Source organism: Stegastes partitus, unplaced genomic scaffold, assembly GCF_000690725.1.
Source record: "Stegastes partitus isolate 25-593 unplaced genomic scaffold, Stegastes_partitus-1.0.2 Scaffold594, whole genome shotgun sequence".
Lineage (NCBI taxonomy): Eukaryota > Metazoa > Chordata > Actinopteri > Pomacentridae > Stegastes > Stegastes partitus.
In genome coordinates, this window is record NW_007578325.1 from 188,386 (window position 1) to 204,682 (window position 16,297).

Consider the following 16,297-nt stretch of genomic DNA (forward strand, 5'->3'; position numbering starts at 1 on the left):
TACAAACAAGCGAGCATCTTGTTTGAATAAAAGAATTGGAATGGCATGTTCTCCCTGTATCTGCGTGGGTGCTCCAGTTCCCTCCTGCAGTCCAAAGACATGCATGCTACTTTATTTGGTGATTCTAGATTGGCTGTAGGTGTGACTGTGAGCGTGCAGTGTTGTCTGTCTCTTTATCCATTAGACCTGGCGAACTGTCCGAGGTGTAACTCGCCTTTCGTCCCAAGTCAGCTAGGATAGACTGGAGCGTTCCCATATCTTTTGGCTAAGCAGAGAGATAGATTGAATCATATTTAACTTACGAAATGAATGTGCAGTGCCTGCTCAGCTTTACGTACACAAACATTCTTAGTGAAGCGAATTATAAGTATGAAAGAATGGCAATATGGAACAACAATAACATCGAGCGTATGAGAGACAGTAAAAGTGTATGATTGAGAAGAGACTGAAATGAACAAGAGTTTGAGGAAAAACTCTTTGGTTCTTTCTGCTACTTCTACACTGCTGTTATCTATAATCGCAAATATATTTTCAATCTTACACACAAACAAACACCATAGGTCTTTTTGATAAACAATATAATTCTTTCTGTCCGATACATCCTACCGTACACAGTATAATGATGTATTGGAGATAGCATGGCGGTGTGTGTGAGTTACAATGATAGCGTACAGTATGTGAAGAATGATTTATGGTTTAAAAGGTGAGTGGGAGAGTATGGCGGTGTATGGGCAAGATTGTGATTGTGTGTGTGTGTGTGTGTGTGTGTGTGAGAGAGAGTATGATTTATGGCTTGGATGGCCTCTCAGAAAAAAGAAACAGGACACACTAGAACTGTTATCAGTTTGAAAAGTATAACATTTGCTCAGAAAAATAGTATAAAAACTGTAGAATAGGCCAATGAAAAAGAGCTTCGCGGCTGTGTGAAGCCTATACATTATTGTTATTGCAGCGTGAGTGCAATTGTATGAACAGCACTGGAGTTCCCATGTATAGACTCTACAACCGATGAATATGTAGATTTCCAATAAGGGAGGAGTAGTGAGTACAAATTAACAAGCTCGTTCTGATAGGGGTTGGTGTGGAAGGGAGGAGGGTGTGGAGGGAAAGCAAGGGGAAGCGAGAAGCTGCTTTGATCTCCCCTTTGAAGGGAAGGAGGAAAAGGTGGTAATTGACTCTCTGCTCTTTATTCCTCCTTCACATTCTCTCTCTTTTCTCTTTTTTAATCGGAGAGAAAGTGCTGAAAAGTCATATCCCACTGTCACATGGATGTGTAATAAGACGTGTGGGTACAGGAAGACAGACAGGCGATAACACACACACACACACACACACACACACACACACACGTTCGACTGTCTTGACTCCGACTCCAGCTCCAACTCAGGGTAGAGGTTGAGTCATTAATGGGGAAGATAAGTGAGGTGACACACAGAAAGAAAGATGGGAAGTAATAGTAGAGGTCTCTATCACACTCAGATTTTTCATGTTACTCCATAACACACACACACACACACAAACACACACACGTGGCGGTTTAGTTTTAATTTCATCGTGCAGAGAGCATACACCTGGTACAATGTGTTAGGAGGTCTGGACTCGGGGACGTGACGATGGGGTAGTGGGTGGAAGAACGAAGAGACAGAGGGACGGTGGACATGCACAGGTAGTAGTGAGGAGAGAGGGTGAGGAGAGTGTCCATTAGCCGTCCAGACTGGGAAGCAGAGGTCAGGCAGGGACTGGTAACCATCAGAGCAGCCGTAATAGCCGGCGATAATGAGCAGAGGGGGGATGTGGACGCAGTATTTTAACCAGGACCATGTGAGGGGAGCAGGCCGACAAATCGCGGACAGCAGGAGCACTGGTATGACAAGTGAGAACTCTGAGGAAAGAGAAAAAGGGCTCCGAGGAGGGAGATAGAGTGTATATGCAGATGGGGAAAAGCAAGAGGGGACTGTGCAGATGGTCTTCTTCTTCCTGGAGTGACAGACGTGATGGTAGAAATAGAGGGGAAAGCAAAATGCCATACGGTTGTGTGATCTGCGCTCTTCTTTTCTCTCTGTCAGCGTGTCTAACATAGTCTTTCTCTGGGGAAATCTCTATCATTTCATCTCGTCTGGATCTCTCATTACCCACTGCCTATCTTCCCTCTCTTATTCCCTATCATCCTCTTATCTTCTCCTTTTAGTTGTTTAAACTGGGATTATTAAATTAATCTTCTTCAACTTAAACAAGGAGAAACATTCAAAGTGGCAGTGTTATTATGTGTGTGTACGCAAGCTGTGGCGGCTAAAAGGCTCCCTGTAAAGATTCTACAAAGAGAGTCCAGAAGTTTAATCTAACTCTATTGGATTCCTCATTTAGCAAATGAGAAACACCATGTGGCGGAGAAAGGGAAAGTGGGAGTGATGGAGGGAAAGAAGGCAGAAAGATTTTGCAGGAAGGGTTATAGTATAGCGGAGCGGCATCAGAACAACAACTCGGGGCTTAAAAGGTTCATTAGAGAACGAGGCATGATAAAAAAGTAGAGCAGTTAAAGCAGTTAAAAAATAAATCAAAAGTGATGATAGGGCGGGGGGGGAGCAAAAAAAATAAAAAATCATAAATCCTGTGAGCTTCCTGCGAGTGCACATGGTGGTGGGTATAATTTAGCACCAAAGAGGCAGTGACGCATTGCCACGTTACAATGCTCTCGTCAGCGCAATCATGGCTGATTGACAGTAAAGTGCTGCTGAGGTGACACAGCTGTGTTAGTGTGTGTGTGTGTCATTCAGACGGAGGAGGAAAAATCCCATATTACATCAAGGATGGGAATGATAAAAAAAAATAAAAAAAAAAACAGGGCTGGTAAAGGGATTGGTGCAGCTTTAGGGCAGGAAAGAGATGGATTGATAAACAGAGAGCGAAAGAGATAGACGGAGAGAGAGAGAGAGATGAAAGGCTACTGTACTCCATCCACAGATTAGAATGTAATCCCTCTTTTGAATGGATTCTCACAGATTACAGCTTGTTCTCCTATTAGTGTCAGTGAGTCAGCCGGAGTGTGTGTGTGTGTATGATCTTTCTATGACTGGAGATCTGTGTGTTTTAAGCTTTTCAGACACATCTCTGCAGAGACCTCGAGAGCAGAGGGATTGGCTGAAGGCTGAGCCCACGACACACACATCTCCCTTTGCATGCATGCACACAAAATGCACACAGGAGGAGGCTGGTGTTCGCAGACTGTGTATTAATAGAGTTGTCAGATATGTGTCTGCAGGGTTCACAGCCAACTAACACATATCACACTGAGACCACATATACAACAGAGAGACAAAAAGTTTGAGAGAGAAAGGAAGAATGACTTTCTGAAAAAAAAGGGGAAAGAGAGACGAGGGACACTGGAAATCACAGGTTAAATAAAAAAAGAAGAAGAAGCGGTTTTGTAAATATTCTAAGGAGGTGTTTTTGTACAGTATAGGAAAATAAATGGGAGAGGAAAAGGTGATTATTTGCCGATCTCTCTCTCGAGAATACTGCATGTGTGTGTAAGAGTGGGGAGAGTGTTTGTGCGTGTCACTGCGCTCATTAATGCTGCATGCTGACAGCTAAGTGTCATCGAGTGACTACACTTGCCTTAGAATGCCAATATAAAGCCACAAGCCAAGACGCGCCACACAAACACACACTCGAGTCGCACACGGCGCCACACCACACCAAGAGTTGAAGATCCAAGCCCCAAGGGGAGACACACACAGACAATGGGAAGGCAGTGAGAGGACAGAGAAAGATGCCCGATTTTAAATATTCATCTCTTCCTTCAGCTGCCAAACCCTCTATCTATCTTTGTCACCGCTCCATACAAGTGATGGAAGGAAGAGATGGAAAGACAGGGAGAGGAGATATACAGGAGGAAGAAAGAGACAGGAAACATGTCGCGGTAATGGCGAGGCAGAGCAGGAGTTAAAGCTCTCGGGACCAGTCGATGATTATTTGATTAATTTTGAGTATTATATTAGCTGTGCTGTTTTAGCTGCTTGACGAAACTCGAAACGACATAATGAGGTAACATTTCATCATTGCTATACTGAAATAAGGGCATGTGCGATTGCTTCACGCCTGCAAAGTTTTTTGGTACAGTAGGAGAAAAGTAAGATAAAATATTTCCCCCAGTTAACTCTGACAACCGTCACCATTTGACAGTGGTTCATGGGTGTATCCGCTACTGAGAAACACACTGACACTCCTGCATGTGGTTACAACTCTAACAGGACAGAGAGGCAGTATGTAATTATTGCACAAATGTAATTATCCAAGCATGTGTACATGAGCACAAACTGTAGCATTTAACACTATGTCTTGCTTTGCGTCTTTTGCTTTGCGCTGAAGGACAGACACCAGAGTGTGTTTTAGCGAAGCTCAAATAACAGACACACTAAAGTGATGCTGCCACTCGCGTTTGATGTAGCAGACGAAATGTTGCCCAAATGACGCAAAGCTCGGAGTTACAGGCACCATACACGTTCTGCTGTATGCACTCGTTTCATTGCGGCAGTGCACTGAGCAACCGGTGCTCGGCTCAAAAGTTACGCTGTCATCTGCTGCCACTGCCATCGCTGCTGCTGTTCATACAGCGTTTCACCTTCACTCCAGCATCTGCCTGTAGTGTCTAATGTAAGCCAGAGTTTCTTCCTAGATAGTAAGTCACTGTTGCCACTCTCTACTCCGCATAGTGCTGAACTTTCAGTCCTTGTAGAGGAGTGATGAGGGCCTAAACAACTTTGAAGCCACAACTAACTTTCTTCCCTCACTGCCTGACATTAATCAGACTAAACTTTTCCTGTTTTAGACCAGTTAGGATTACCAAATGACTTCTATTTGCTAAATGTTAGAATAATGAGCGAATCTTTTATGACTTTCTTCAAAGTCAGAAGTTACATTTCCTTAGTATATAGCAGCATTGCCTTTAAACTCTATGACTTGGGTCAAAGGTTTTGGGTTTCCTTCCACAGGCTTCTCACAATAGTTTGATGAATTCTGGCCCATTCCTCCTGACAGAACTGGTGGAACTGAGTCGTCTTGCTCCACACGTCTTTTCAGCTCCGCCCACAAATTTTGTACAGGACTGAGATCAGGGCTTTGAGATGGCCACTCCCAAACATTGACTTTGTTCTCCTGAAGCCTCTTTGTAACTAATCTGGCAGTATGATTAGGGTCATTGTCCATTTGGAAGACACATTTGCGCTCAGTGGTTCCTGGTTGATGTCTTAAATGTTGCTTCAATGTTTCCCCATAATGTTCTTTCCTCATGATGCCATCTATTGAGAGGAAAACATTGTGTTTTCTGCTCCACAACATGTATCTGACAGTTTTACTCTTAAAATGAAGATTCGATACGATGGATATTATAACGAGTTTTTAAAATCCAACACATCGTTAAGCAGTGTTTTCCAACCTTTGTGGCTTCCTACAAAAAGCAATTCAGTCAGGGACACATTTCAGATGTGTCTGAGTAGTTAACAACTCCTACAAACTGATTTTACCATCTAAACTTCTCATATTGTTTCATTTTAATTAATGTTTAAATGATCCAATATCTAAAAAAAAAATCAAATATTGGTCCAAAAAGCCCAAAAATTGAAAGCTGATTTGTGTATCAGAACTTTTTTTTAATCATATAAGATGATATATCTGTCAGAGGGACCAAACCAGAATATTTACTTTATTACTTTACTATTTAGGTCAAGATTCTAAATATTTATTCCTGCACTGTGTGATTCTGACAGAAGCTGAATATGTGGATGGAGGTGATCAAATCCTTTTGATGTGAGTGCACATTTAAAATGTGGATAGGGCCTAATGAACACAGTGATGCAAGGATGAAATATGGAGCCTCTGCACACACCTCCCTCAGCTTAGACCAGCAGGAGGACACCAGTTACAAGAATAAATCTGATCTCGACCGCATTCAGAAATCAAAAATGTCACTTTCTGCTAATCATTTCAAATCACATTTAATTGCTAAGTGCTCTGCAAGTTTTATCAAAATTATTTTTCTGTTTTACAGAGGAGGGGAAATGCATTTAGATTTTTAAAAATATTCAAGAAAAATTTTTTGGCACACATTTAGCCTGAAACTAGAGGTAAAGTAGGGACAGAGGATTTATAAAAATATTGAAATAAATATTTGTTTCACTGCATTGGGACGAAGGAACAAAGCTGTTCTCAGTGTATTTAGATGAATTTTTCAGTCGTCTGTCTGATGGAACATATGCTTCAGTTTCAGTCAGTGCTTCAGTTTTAATTAATCCAGCTCAGTGTCATTTTGTGTTTCACTTGTATTTACACTTAGTCTTAACCCAAAATGTGCTACACTCCATACTGATCGCATCCTGGGGACACTGAACTGAAGCTGCTGCTGTTTTTTTTTCTGCTTTCACTGCACAGACAGTTTAAACTTTGGGTACTTTTCATTAAGCTAACATGTCTCCTCACCTCCCCCTGTCATGTGTCTTAGCTCCTTTGTGTGAGGATGTAAGGGCGAGGTGCAAAAAAAAGACACGAGAAGATAGAGGAGACGAATCTGCTAAATGAGAAATCCTTCATTCCATAGCATTAGTTTTAAGTGATGGCAGTTACTTGTGATTTACTGCGCAGCTGCATCACCAAGGTTTCTCCATCACACCACATCATTAAAGACTTCCGCTGAAAATACACCCGTGTTTTCTCACCCAAAGTTCGCCCAGAATAAGCTCGTCTCCTAGAGGGTGCTTAAGTAATTGGAAGATCCTCCATGGTGGTGGAGGAAGAATACGTTAGCATAATGAAAAAGCACCCACAACGGTCGATTAATATAGCTCGAGCTGAACCAAATGTCAGATGGCAATGGATCGTGACAGATATGCATAATGTTAGATGCAAACTTTGAGCCTTCAGAATATTTTTGCCTGGCACCAATCAACAGATGGTGTAAAAGGGTTGACCTCAAGGTTAAAAGTGACCAACTCCAGGTTTTCTAGCCACGAGCCAGAAACAGTAAAAACTTCACGGGCGGAACATCTTTTACACTATGTAGCCATCACCACTGCCGATGTGACCTTCAGCAAAGCATTTAGCCGGGCCGCTCTCGGGTCTGAGCAAAGGGTCGCGGCAACATTTGTTTCTGTTTAGATAGACAGAGAGAACGGAGGAGTCAGAGAGAAAGAGCAGGGAGGATAATGCAAATGTAAATGGGTTCTTTACCTGTTGACCCGCGGTTTTTCTTGCCAACTGTCCGTCAGCCAGAGAGAATGAGATGAAAAGAAGTGGGAGAAAAGGGGAGATAGGGAGTAGGAGAAAGGGGAAAACGGGAGAGATATAATTTAGATTTCAAATATTTCCTCAGGGTGCTGCAAAAAAAAGACACATTTAGCAAATACACATAAAGAGAAGCAAAAAAGAAAACGCAGGCTTTCACAAATTCAGCAGCTCTAAGGCATCGCTGGGTTTTTTCCGAAGCAAACTGGATAAGGAGGCTCCTTTCTCGAGAAGGAGGAAAAAACAAATACAAACAGAAAGCGAGAGACAGAGAAATGGATGACGGGGAAGAAGAGACAGAGAGGAAGAGAGAACGGTATGTTATCATGGAGTCCAGAGGAAGACAAGCTGTTTGCAGCCCATCCATCAACTGCCAGCTACTAAATTTTGTCTCTCTCATTCACTCTTTTCTTCTCCTCCCTCTATCTTTTCCCCCCCCTCTCTGCCTTTCTCCTCGTATTTGTCATAAGTCTGGAGGTAGCAAGACTGTAGGCTGCGAGAAAACGATGGCATTGACATTCCACTGGCAGAAAATCTACATTCACTATTCATCTATCAATACACTACCCCTTCACGCTTCTATTCAGCCACTCAGCCACTCACTCAACTCTTGAATACCGGGAGTGTGTTTGTGTGTACGTGTTTCGATCCGCGAGTGTGTATGTGCGGTGAAAAATGTGCGTCAGGGCCTTAATTTAGATTCTGACGTATCACATCAGCATCAGCGCAAAGTTCGCTCAGCCTATGCGACAGGCACGCACACACACACACACACATAGAAGAGATGAAGAGCGAGCAAGCCGGCTGATAAGGAAAAAACAAAGGCGCTATAAAACACACTGAGGGGAAAAAGTTGAGGAGAACAAACAGTTCTGATCATTTCTATTGGAAATAAAAATTCATCTGTGCAAGACTAGGGAGAGGTATTGAGCCTGGAAACTTGTTGGCACCGAATGAAATGTGTGCATAACGATGAGCGTTGAAAACTGTCAAAGTTGGCGTTGAGCATCTGATCGGATTGTGAATCTTGTTACAGAAAGTAAATCACAGTTTTACCACATTTCGGCTGTATTTATACCGACACAAGTCTTTGAATGGTTGGCAAGCAGCCACGGATGACATTATACTGAGAGGTATTTTGAATATTTAGTCCACACTTAGTGATACATAATGGGTGGACAGATTATTAGGAGTGCCTCAGATAAAACAAAAAATTAAGCACTTGTTGGTTTTGACAGCAATGTGACGCAAAGAAGGTGCTAAAAGTTAAAAAAAAAAAAAAACTTGATTGATTATCATAAAGGCTTTTTTTTTTTAGACCTTTCTTGTGCCGTATTTTTTGGGACGTCACTCCTCTTTTTTTTTCTTATTGACTTTAGAAACACCTCTCAGTATAATGCAATACAGCTCAACAGCATGACAGACAGCCTCCCAAATGACTGACTGCACTGGTTTACACGAAGAGACAGAAGCAAGTGAGACAGACTAAATTCACAGAAGTACTGCGGCAAGTTCTCCAAGACGCTGGAACAACGTACCTGCCAAACACCTCAAAAAACTGCAGGCAGGTGTACCCGGAGAACGGGTGCTGTTGTAAATAAATAAAATAAAGGTAGTAGTGATTTAATGTATTCTTTTCTGTTTCTGAAGTTCATTGATAAGTCTAGACTATTCATATTGTTATTTTTGAAAGAAAAACAGAATCTACATCCTCTAAAATAATTTCAACAAAAGCTGAACCTTTTCACAAAAGCAGGATTTATTACAGGGCTGTTTCAGACTGCAACTGATTTAGTTTAGAGTGTAATATAGACTAGAAGTTGACTATAGATGTTATATTTCTTTCGATATTGGTGATGAGTTGCTAATAGTACCAAAAAGAGAAGAAAACCAAATGTCCACACCGGCACAGAGCACAGTGTGTGTTGTCAAGCAGCAGTATTGGTAAGTCTATTATTTTGGCGAGTCCAAAAGGGGGTCATCACACACACACACACACATACAAACACAAACAGACACACAAACATGAACATGGAGGGTTTGGTCTGGGGGGCACACAATCCTGCATCTGTATTCAAATGATGTGTCATTCTGAGTCATCTTCAGTTTCAAACAGGGACAGAGAAACGAAGGGGGACATCAGGGGACGACAAAGGGAGAGCGCCAGCAAGAGAGTGAGGGTGTTCACAACACAACAAAGCATCTGACATTCACAGAGTTGGATCCACAAAACACATTTTCAACTAACTTTCCCATCCCTCATTGTTTCCAGAGTCCTTTGAAACGGCTCGGATCGTTTATTGTCTAATCAGTGTTTTCATTGATGCGTGCGGAGACAACCGCCGCAGCCCGGGTGTGTTCTGTCTTTAACTAAAAGCATCATATCAGTTCTGTGTGTTTTAAATGTAGTTTGAGGTGGAAATATTGTTGTGTGTCGCAGCCTTGAGGATGATTTGTATTCATAAATTCACTGTTGTGTATTCAGCTGCCTGAAGGACCCACAAACAAGCAGGTCACCATGTCCTCTGCGTGTGCCTGCCATTTTGTGTGTGCGCGCTGCTGCACAACAGGGAATAAGTACAGTATTTGTGTGTTGTGTCTGCTATTCAAGACAGCAGTCGTGTGTGTTGCTGCTGCTGCTGTTGTGTGCGTCATGTCTCACTGCGTTACGTTCCCAGCCGACCTGTGCAGGTGTTGACCCTTCAGTCCCCAGCTGTGGGTCACCTATTTGCCGCAACACCCCGAAACCCTCCGTGACTCACCCCTGTACCTCGCCGGCCACAGCGCACAAACAACCCCACCCCTCCATGTACATACAAGCGAGATGCCCCTCGCCCTGGGTGACAATCCGCTCTCCTGTTCAGCCTGGCTTCGTTCTCCCCCCATCCACCCACGTCCACATCCGCTGTCACATTTCCCCGAGCAAAAGAATACTTTTTTAGCAACACATTTGGGTCTTTTCTTTCCCTCTCTTGGCTGTTTTAAACCCAGACTTCAACCTCCAAAACCCTTACCATTCCAATTTACCCTGTCAATCTCAACTCTCCCTTCGCTCTGTTCCTTTTTCCGGCTCCAAAACACACACACACACACACATACATGCATGCGCTAATGCACACACACACGCACAGGCGCGCACCTATTTGAAATTCATATCTGTGGCTATACAAATGCAACATTCCAATTTCCAATAGTGACACATTTACAGAAGAAAACACGATGGGACACGTGGACCCATCTACACACACACACACACACACACAGTAAAATAATAAGCTGGTTGAAGTGTTGACCTCAGACCTCGGAGTCATCCCTGACGGACCCAGATGCTAAAATTTCACATTCTGTATGCTTCCTCTTCATATACCCAGTTGCGCTTCTCACTTTACAAATCTGAGCAGAACTGAGGAGAGCTATCATTTATATACGCCATATAAGCAGCGGTGAGAAGGTTTACATTCTAAATTTTGATTTTCACGCAACCCTTCACTCCTCTTTCCCTTATTTCCGCCAAATCCTGTCATTTGCTCAGATTCTTCCTTCCCTCCTTCAATGTGGACTCTTGGAAGGTTACATCCTTCTGCTGTCTGCCTGTCTGTACCAAACACTAGCACCGGTTGACCTTTCCAATTTACCATGTCAATCATGTCCACACACACACACCTACACACCCACACACACACAAATACGCAGTCTGTCTGCATAGTCCAGTCTCCACACACACCTACACACACCTACACACACACACACACACACACACACACACACAGGTAAAACTTGGTGTCAATCACCCTTATATGGAATCCCAAATGTCACCAGGTTTTGACATTCTCTTTGCTGACTATCTGAAAAGAAAAAGGGTTACCTTATCCCCGCATTTGGCCGCTGTTTTTCATTTTTCTCTCAGAGCAACCGCCTCCTTTTCTTTAATGCTGAATTTGTACTCCGCTCTCTTCCCATCACATCTCCTAAAACTTAAAGTTTTATTTGTGCCAAAACAGATGTCTGCACTCAAAGTGTGCACTTGAGATAAAAGCCCACCTATCCCTGGTTAAACATTACCTCTTATCACCTCAAGAGTCAAACTAAAAGCACGGAAATGAGGCCAATGAATAAAAATGTGCCACTGAAATTGATAAACAAACATTGAGGCGCATAAAGAAACAAGATACAAGGGAGATGTAAAACAGAAAATAAATCATGAGAGTAGCATGTAATGAAACGGAGATGGATGTGGATGTTCAGTTCATACTGTGAGTTTAATGATGGCATAAAAAAGAGATATCATTTCCAATTCAATAGAAGAGCTGCTTCTACAAGGTTGCTCCTGTGACAGGAGAAAGAGGAAAAAATAGAAAGCCTCTGATCTTGACGGAGAAAATGAAGAATATTAAAAGGCAAGTGAGGGATGAAAGACAAGTCTTAGACAGGGCAAAGTGGAAGTCAAAAGGTGTTGCTTGAAAAGGCAGTAATGCGATGCAGCTGTACGTGTGTGTGTGTGTGTGTGTGTGTGTTCTCCTGTCCTTTGCCCACCACCTCAGGGTGAAACAGCAGATGGAGAAGGGGGCCACAGAGACAAGCACAGGAGATGCATCATTACTAAATCAGGTTGTTTCCTCCTTTTTTTTTCTCTTCTTCATCCAGAATGCTGCAGGGTAATCCCCTATCTCACACTCCTTCTTCACTGTCACCCCGTCTTTGCCTTTATCTACTTCTTCCCTATCGCTTCTCTGTCGCGCAGCGCTGAAGAACTGTGTCTAAGAGGCCCTCAGCATATGTAAATAAGGTTCCTATATAAGAGGATACTGAATTTTAAGTGCCTCCTTTAAAAACAAGTGGTATGCCAGCTGAACATTCACTACTCCCTGTGTAGCTTCTGCATTTGACACAGTCCATTCATTTACTACAAGCCAGTGAGTGAGGGGACAAGGCCTAGAGGAATATGACAGATCAATGGAGGGTAACATGTCCTGGCATTTCCTTGGGCACTTCCTTGTAGGCTAAGACACTCGCTCACAAACGCACAGTTTTTGGAGCAGAATAAAAATATGAATACTCCAGTATTATTGGAGAAGATTTTATTGATCCCCTTCGGGAAAGCCCCTGGAACAAAACCAAGCTACATCATGAACTACAGGATTGCCACAGCATACAGCGGGATACAAGGGATACAAGTCAGAATTATTTTCATTATCACTGTTTTCTTCATAACTGGCTCCTTCATAACTGTGTGATTTTGGACTGCCCCAGAACCAGTCAGTCAAAATCAGTGGATCAACATTATATGTGTGATACATCTACTGATAGATGTTTTAGAGCATCACTCACCACAGACAGTCTGTAGATTCTTGAATGTGATATTCATTAATTAATAAGTCTTTTAAAAAAAGTCTTTGACTCTGATGCAGCTGCCTCTCTATCTACAGTCTTCACTCTGTGATCTCAAGCAATGTCCCTCCTCAGCACCATCTGAGCGGATACATGTCAGCCGATCAGCGTTGACGGATAAATAAAGTTCTCTTTTAATTAAACGTGTTGAAGTTTGTGTCATTCCAAATTCTGACCACAAGATTTTTATTGCTACAGCAAATGTACACATGGTCCAAATATCAGCTATTCTTGATTACTAATAACTGGCATTGGTATTGGCCCTAAAAAATCAGAGGGCAATCAGGGGGAAGCTAGTTTTTTGACATGCCAATGCTAAGCCAAACTTGATTTATTGTTTATTGGTATGGCAACCATGGTGCACGGTGGCTCGGTTGTTAGCACCGTCGCCGTGGAGTTTGCATGTTCTCCCGTGGATTCCCTCCCGGTTCTCTGGCTTCTTCCCACAGTCCAAACAAGGGTTGGGGTTAATTGGTGATTCTAAATTGTCTTTAGATGTGAGTGTGAGTGTGCTTGTTTCTCTAAGAGTAGCCCTGCGATAGCCTACCTTCGCCCTAAGTCGGCTGGGATAGGCTCCAGCCTCACGCGACCCTGGTGAGGACTGAGCGGTGTATAGATGATGAATGGATAGTATGAGAACATTTTAAAGAATGAGAGGAACAGACAACATATCTTTTTTCTTCTTCTCACATTTCAGTGCTGCAGTCCACCAGGCATTCTTTGCACCACAGGCATGTCTCAAATACAATAATAAGAACAGATTAATGTTTAGCACATTCCTAAAAGAAAATTACAAGGTGCTGCACATAGCAGACAATTAAAAATAGAATGGAACAGCAAGGATATTACATTACAGTAATCTAGTTTGGAGCTGATGAACACATGAATGATGTTAAAATCTGATATTCCACAGCCTTAAGACTTTATCAGAGCTATCTCACTCAGCTTGTTGTTGTTGTTGCACAGTCTGTGGCAACTGTAGCACTAAATAACTGTGAAAGCGGGTAAACTTTCATTAAATTCACTGAAATGACCACACAGCAAAGTCGATGGGATCTGATTCCCGTACAGTGCAACATTATTTCAGCCAAATCACCGCAAAGCCAAGAATACATAGCCGCACTCCCATCAGAAATCACAATTCGCATAGCAAAACTGTTACACACAGACTGGCACGAGGAGCCAAGAAGCTCAAGGTCCATATTGCAGATGGGAAAAGGGTTTTTTATAATGGCAACGATTTACAGTGTCCCCCTGAGGGTAATGATAGGATTATTTATTAGGATTACTGAAACCTACAAAGACTGTTATCACCAACATTCTGTACACAGCCAGAGAGGAGCATATTTTGGGCAAATGAACGAATACAGAAGGCAACACACTGAGTGGTAATTAGGCCACTGACTAAAGTCTACAAGACCATAAATTCTAGAGTTTGCCTTTCCATTTTATACTGCGATTCAAATGAAAAGGGGAAGGAACTGGAATTGCTAAATTTAGATGATATGAGATTGAAACAAACAGCAATCATAATAAGTGCTCTGGCCATTAGTCTATAAAATGCCAGAAAATACTGCAAATGGGCTTCAATATTTTCCAGACCCCAAGGTGACCCCTTAAACCCCTTGTTTTGGCAGACTAACAGTCCCAAACCTCCAAATAGTCATTTTACAGTCCAATAAAACAGAAACCAGAACTACTGCCTCATGGTGGCATGCTTCTGCCAACCAGCGAAGTCGCAGTTTACATCCTCGTCTGCCCAGACTCATGAAATACATGTAAAAAAAGACTTTGAGCGAATCTAATGAAAGCATTACATGTGTTTTTTGGCTAAACGTTGCTGCGAACATACATTTTCAACCCAGTAGCACAAAAGACAATGTTTAAGATTAGTGTCAGTATCCAACCAAATGCAAAACATGGTAACAGCCTCGCCTTCTGTTCCTCATAATAGAATATTTGTAAAACTGTTTTTGAAGAACATTCAGATGCCAAAGTCACGTTCACCTTCAACCCATCGCTTCATCAGTTCATCTTGTTCGACATTTCTGTGAAATTTTGCCACAATTAGCACATGCAGTCGCTAGAGAATGGTGACAAAACATGTTTTGACCGCCGAATTCTGAACAATTCATACTCGGGTCCAAGTGAACGTTTGTGCCACGTTTGAAGAAATTCCCTCCCGTCGCTCCCAATATTTTGCATTCACGAGAATTGGACGAACAGATGGACAACAGGAAAACATAATGCCTCTACCCAGGGCTTTCGCGCCTCACCTGCAAATACTTTCTGTTTTCCTGAATGCATTGTGTATCTCATTCAGCCGTACCTCTTGTGAGAATGCAAACAAAGCCGATATTAAATTGTTCCGTGTGTCGGCTTCTCGCCGCAACAAAGAAAAACACATCTTGCTTTTACATTCAGGCTGAGTGACTCAGTGTCTGCATGTATAAGCGCAGGTTTGTGTGCGCGTGTCGTTCTGTCTCCGTATATATATAAAGTGATCCCTCAAAGGGCCAAGAACAGTTTGGGTCTGTGTCTGATTAATGGTTTAATTGATTAAGTGGCTCAGAGATTGATTGGCTGGGCCTGGCTATAACAGATTCATTAGAACAGTGATAGATCAGTGCGATCTGGCTGCAGCTGTTCCGCCTGGCTCCGGACAGCACGGCCTGGTAATGGACATCATCTGTCTGTCTATGGACCACAATATGTCCACTTGCACACGTTGCTGTCTGTGTGTGTGTGTGTGTGTGTGTGTGTGTGTGTGTGCAGAACACGTGAAGGCTGCACACAGCTCTTTTCTTCAATCACTCCAAACAACCAGGCAGGGGAGGGGGAGGAGGAGGAGAAGGAGGAGGAGGAGGGAGTGGTGGGGAGGTAAGTAGGGATGAGGAGGAAGAAGGAGAAGGGCGGAAACTATTTTTGGATTAAAGGCCCTGTTGATCTATTCCTGTTTTCAGCATCCCCTCTCAATCTTCAACTTTTACACTCTGCCTCTCTTTCTTCCTTCCTATCCATCTCTAGCCGTCCTCAAAGCTTTCCCACTGCTGCACCTGCTCGCTGCTCTCCTCTTTTTCTTTGACTTTCACCGAAGCCTTTCTGTCCTCATGTCTTCCCTGCTCGGCCTCATCTCCCTTCCTTTTACTAATTCTTTGCAAGTGCTTTGTTTGCATTGAAACTCAGATAAAAAAAACCCCGCGTTACCTTTACACCGATAGCGCAGAGGGCAAGAGGGCAAACACATGCGTGCACGCACCCCTTACGCACATGGCTTTGAGTGCTAATTTGTAAAAGGGATGTGAAACGTGGCTGCACTTTGGCGAGGCTTTAATAAACGGAGACGGCGCTGGAAAAATGTACCACCCACACAGTTGTTCAGACTGCAGTGTCTGTTGAACACACAGACACTAATGAACACATGGGACATATATGAGCCTGTGCGTACGTGTTGCTTTAGGTGTTTGTACACAGGAACGTGTGTGTTTACTGATGTGTGTGGGGGGGGGAGCATCGCTGGGTCTGTAACTTGACAAAACTATAGACAGGTTTCTGTGCAGTGTCTTCAGAGATGCGCGTAGCTGAGAGGCAGGAAGCAGCACTCCTCAAGTTCTACATGAACGTCAAGCAAATT

At 42.9% G+C, this 16,297-nt stretch overlaps 1 protein-coding gene across 1 annotated transcript in view; it reads right to left on the reverse strand.

Annotated features, from left to right (window-relative positions):
* LOC103362697 (protein sidekick-1-like) overlaps positions 1 to 16,297 on the reverse strand; it is a gene marked incomplete at its 3' end in the record, with an annotated part of 172,872 nt that overhangs the window by 4,429 nt on the left and 152,146 nt on the right. Inside the window, exon 6 of the mRNA XM_008289129.1 lies at positions 7,222 to 7,248. Within this exon, the coding sequence (XP_008287351.1) occupies positions 7,222 to 7,248 (27 nt within the window). The remainder of the gene's footprint in view (positions 1 to 7,221; positions 7,249 to 16,297) is intronic.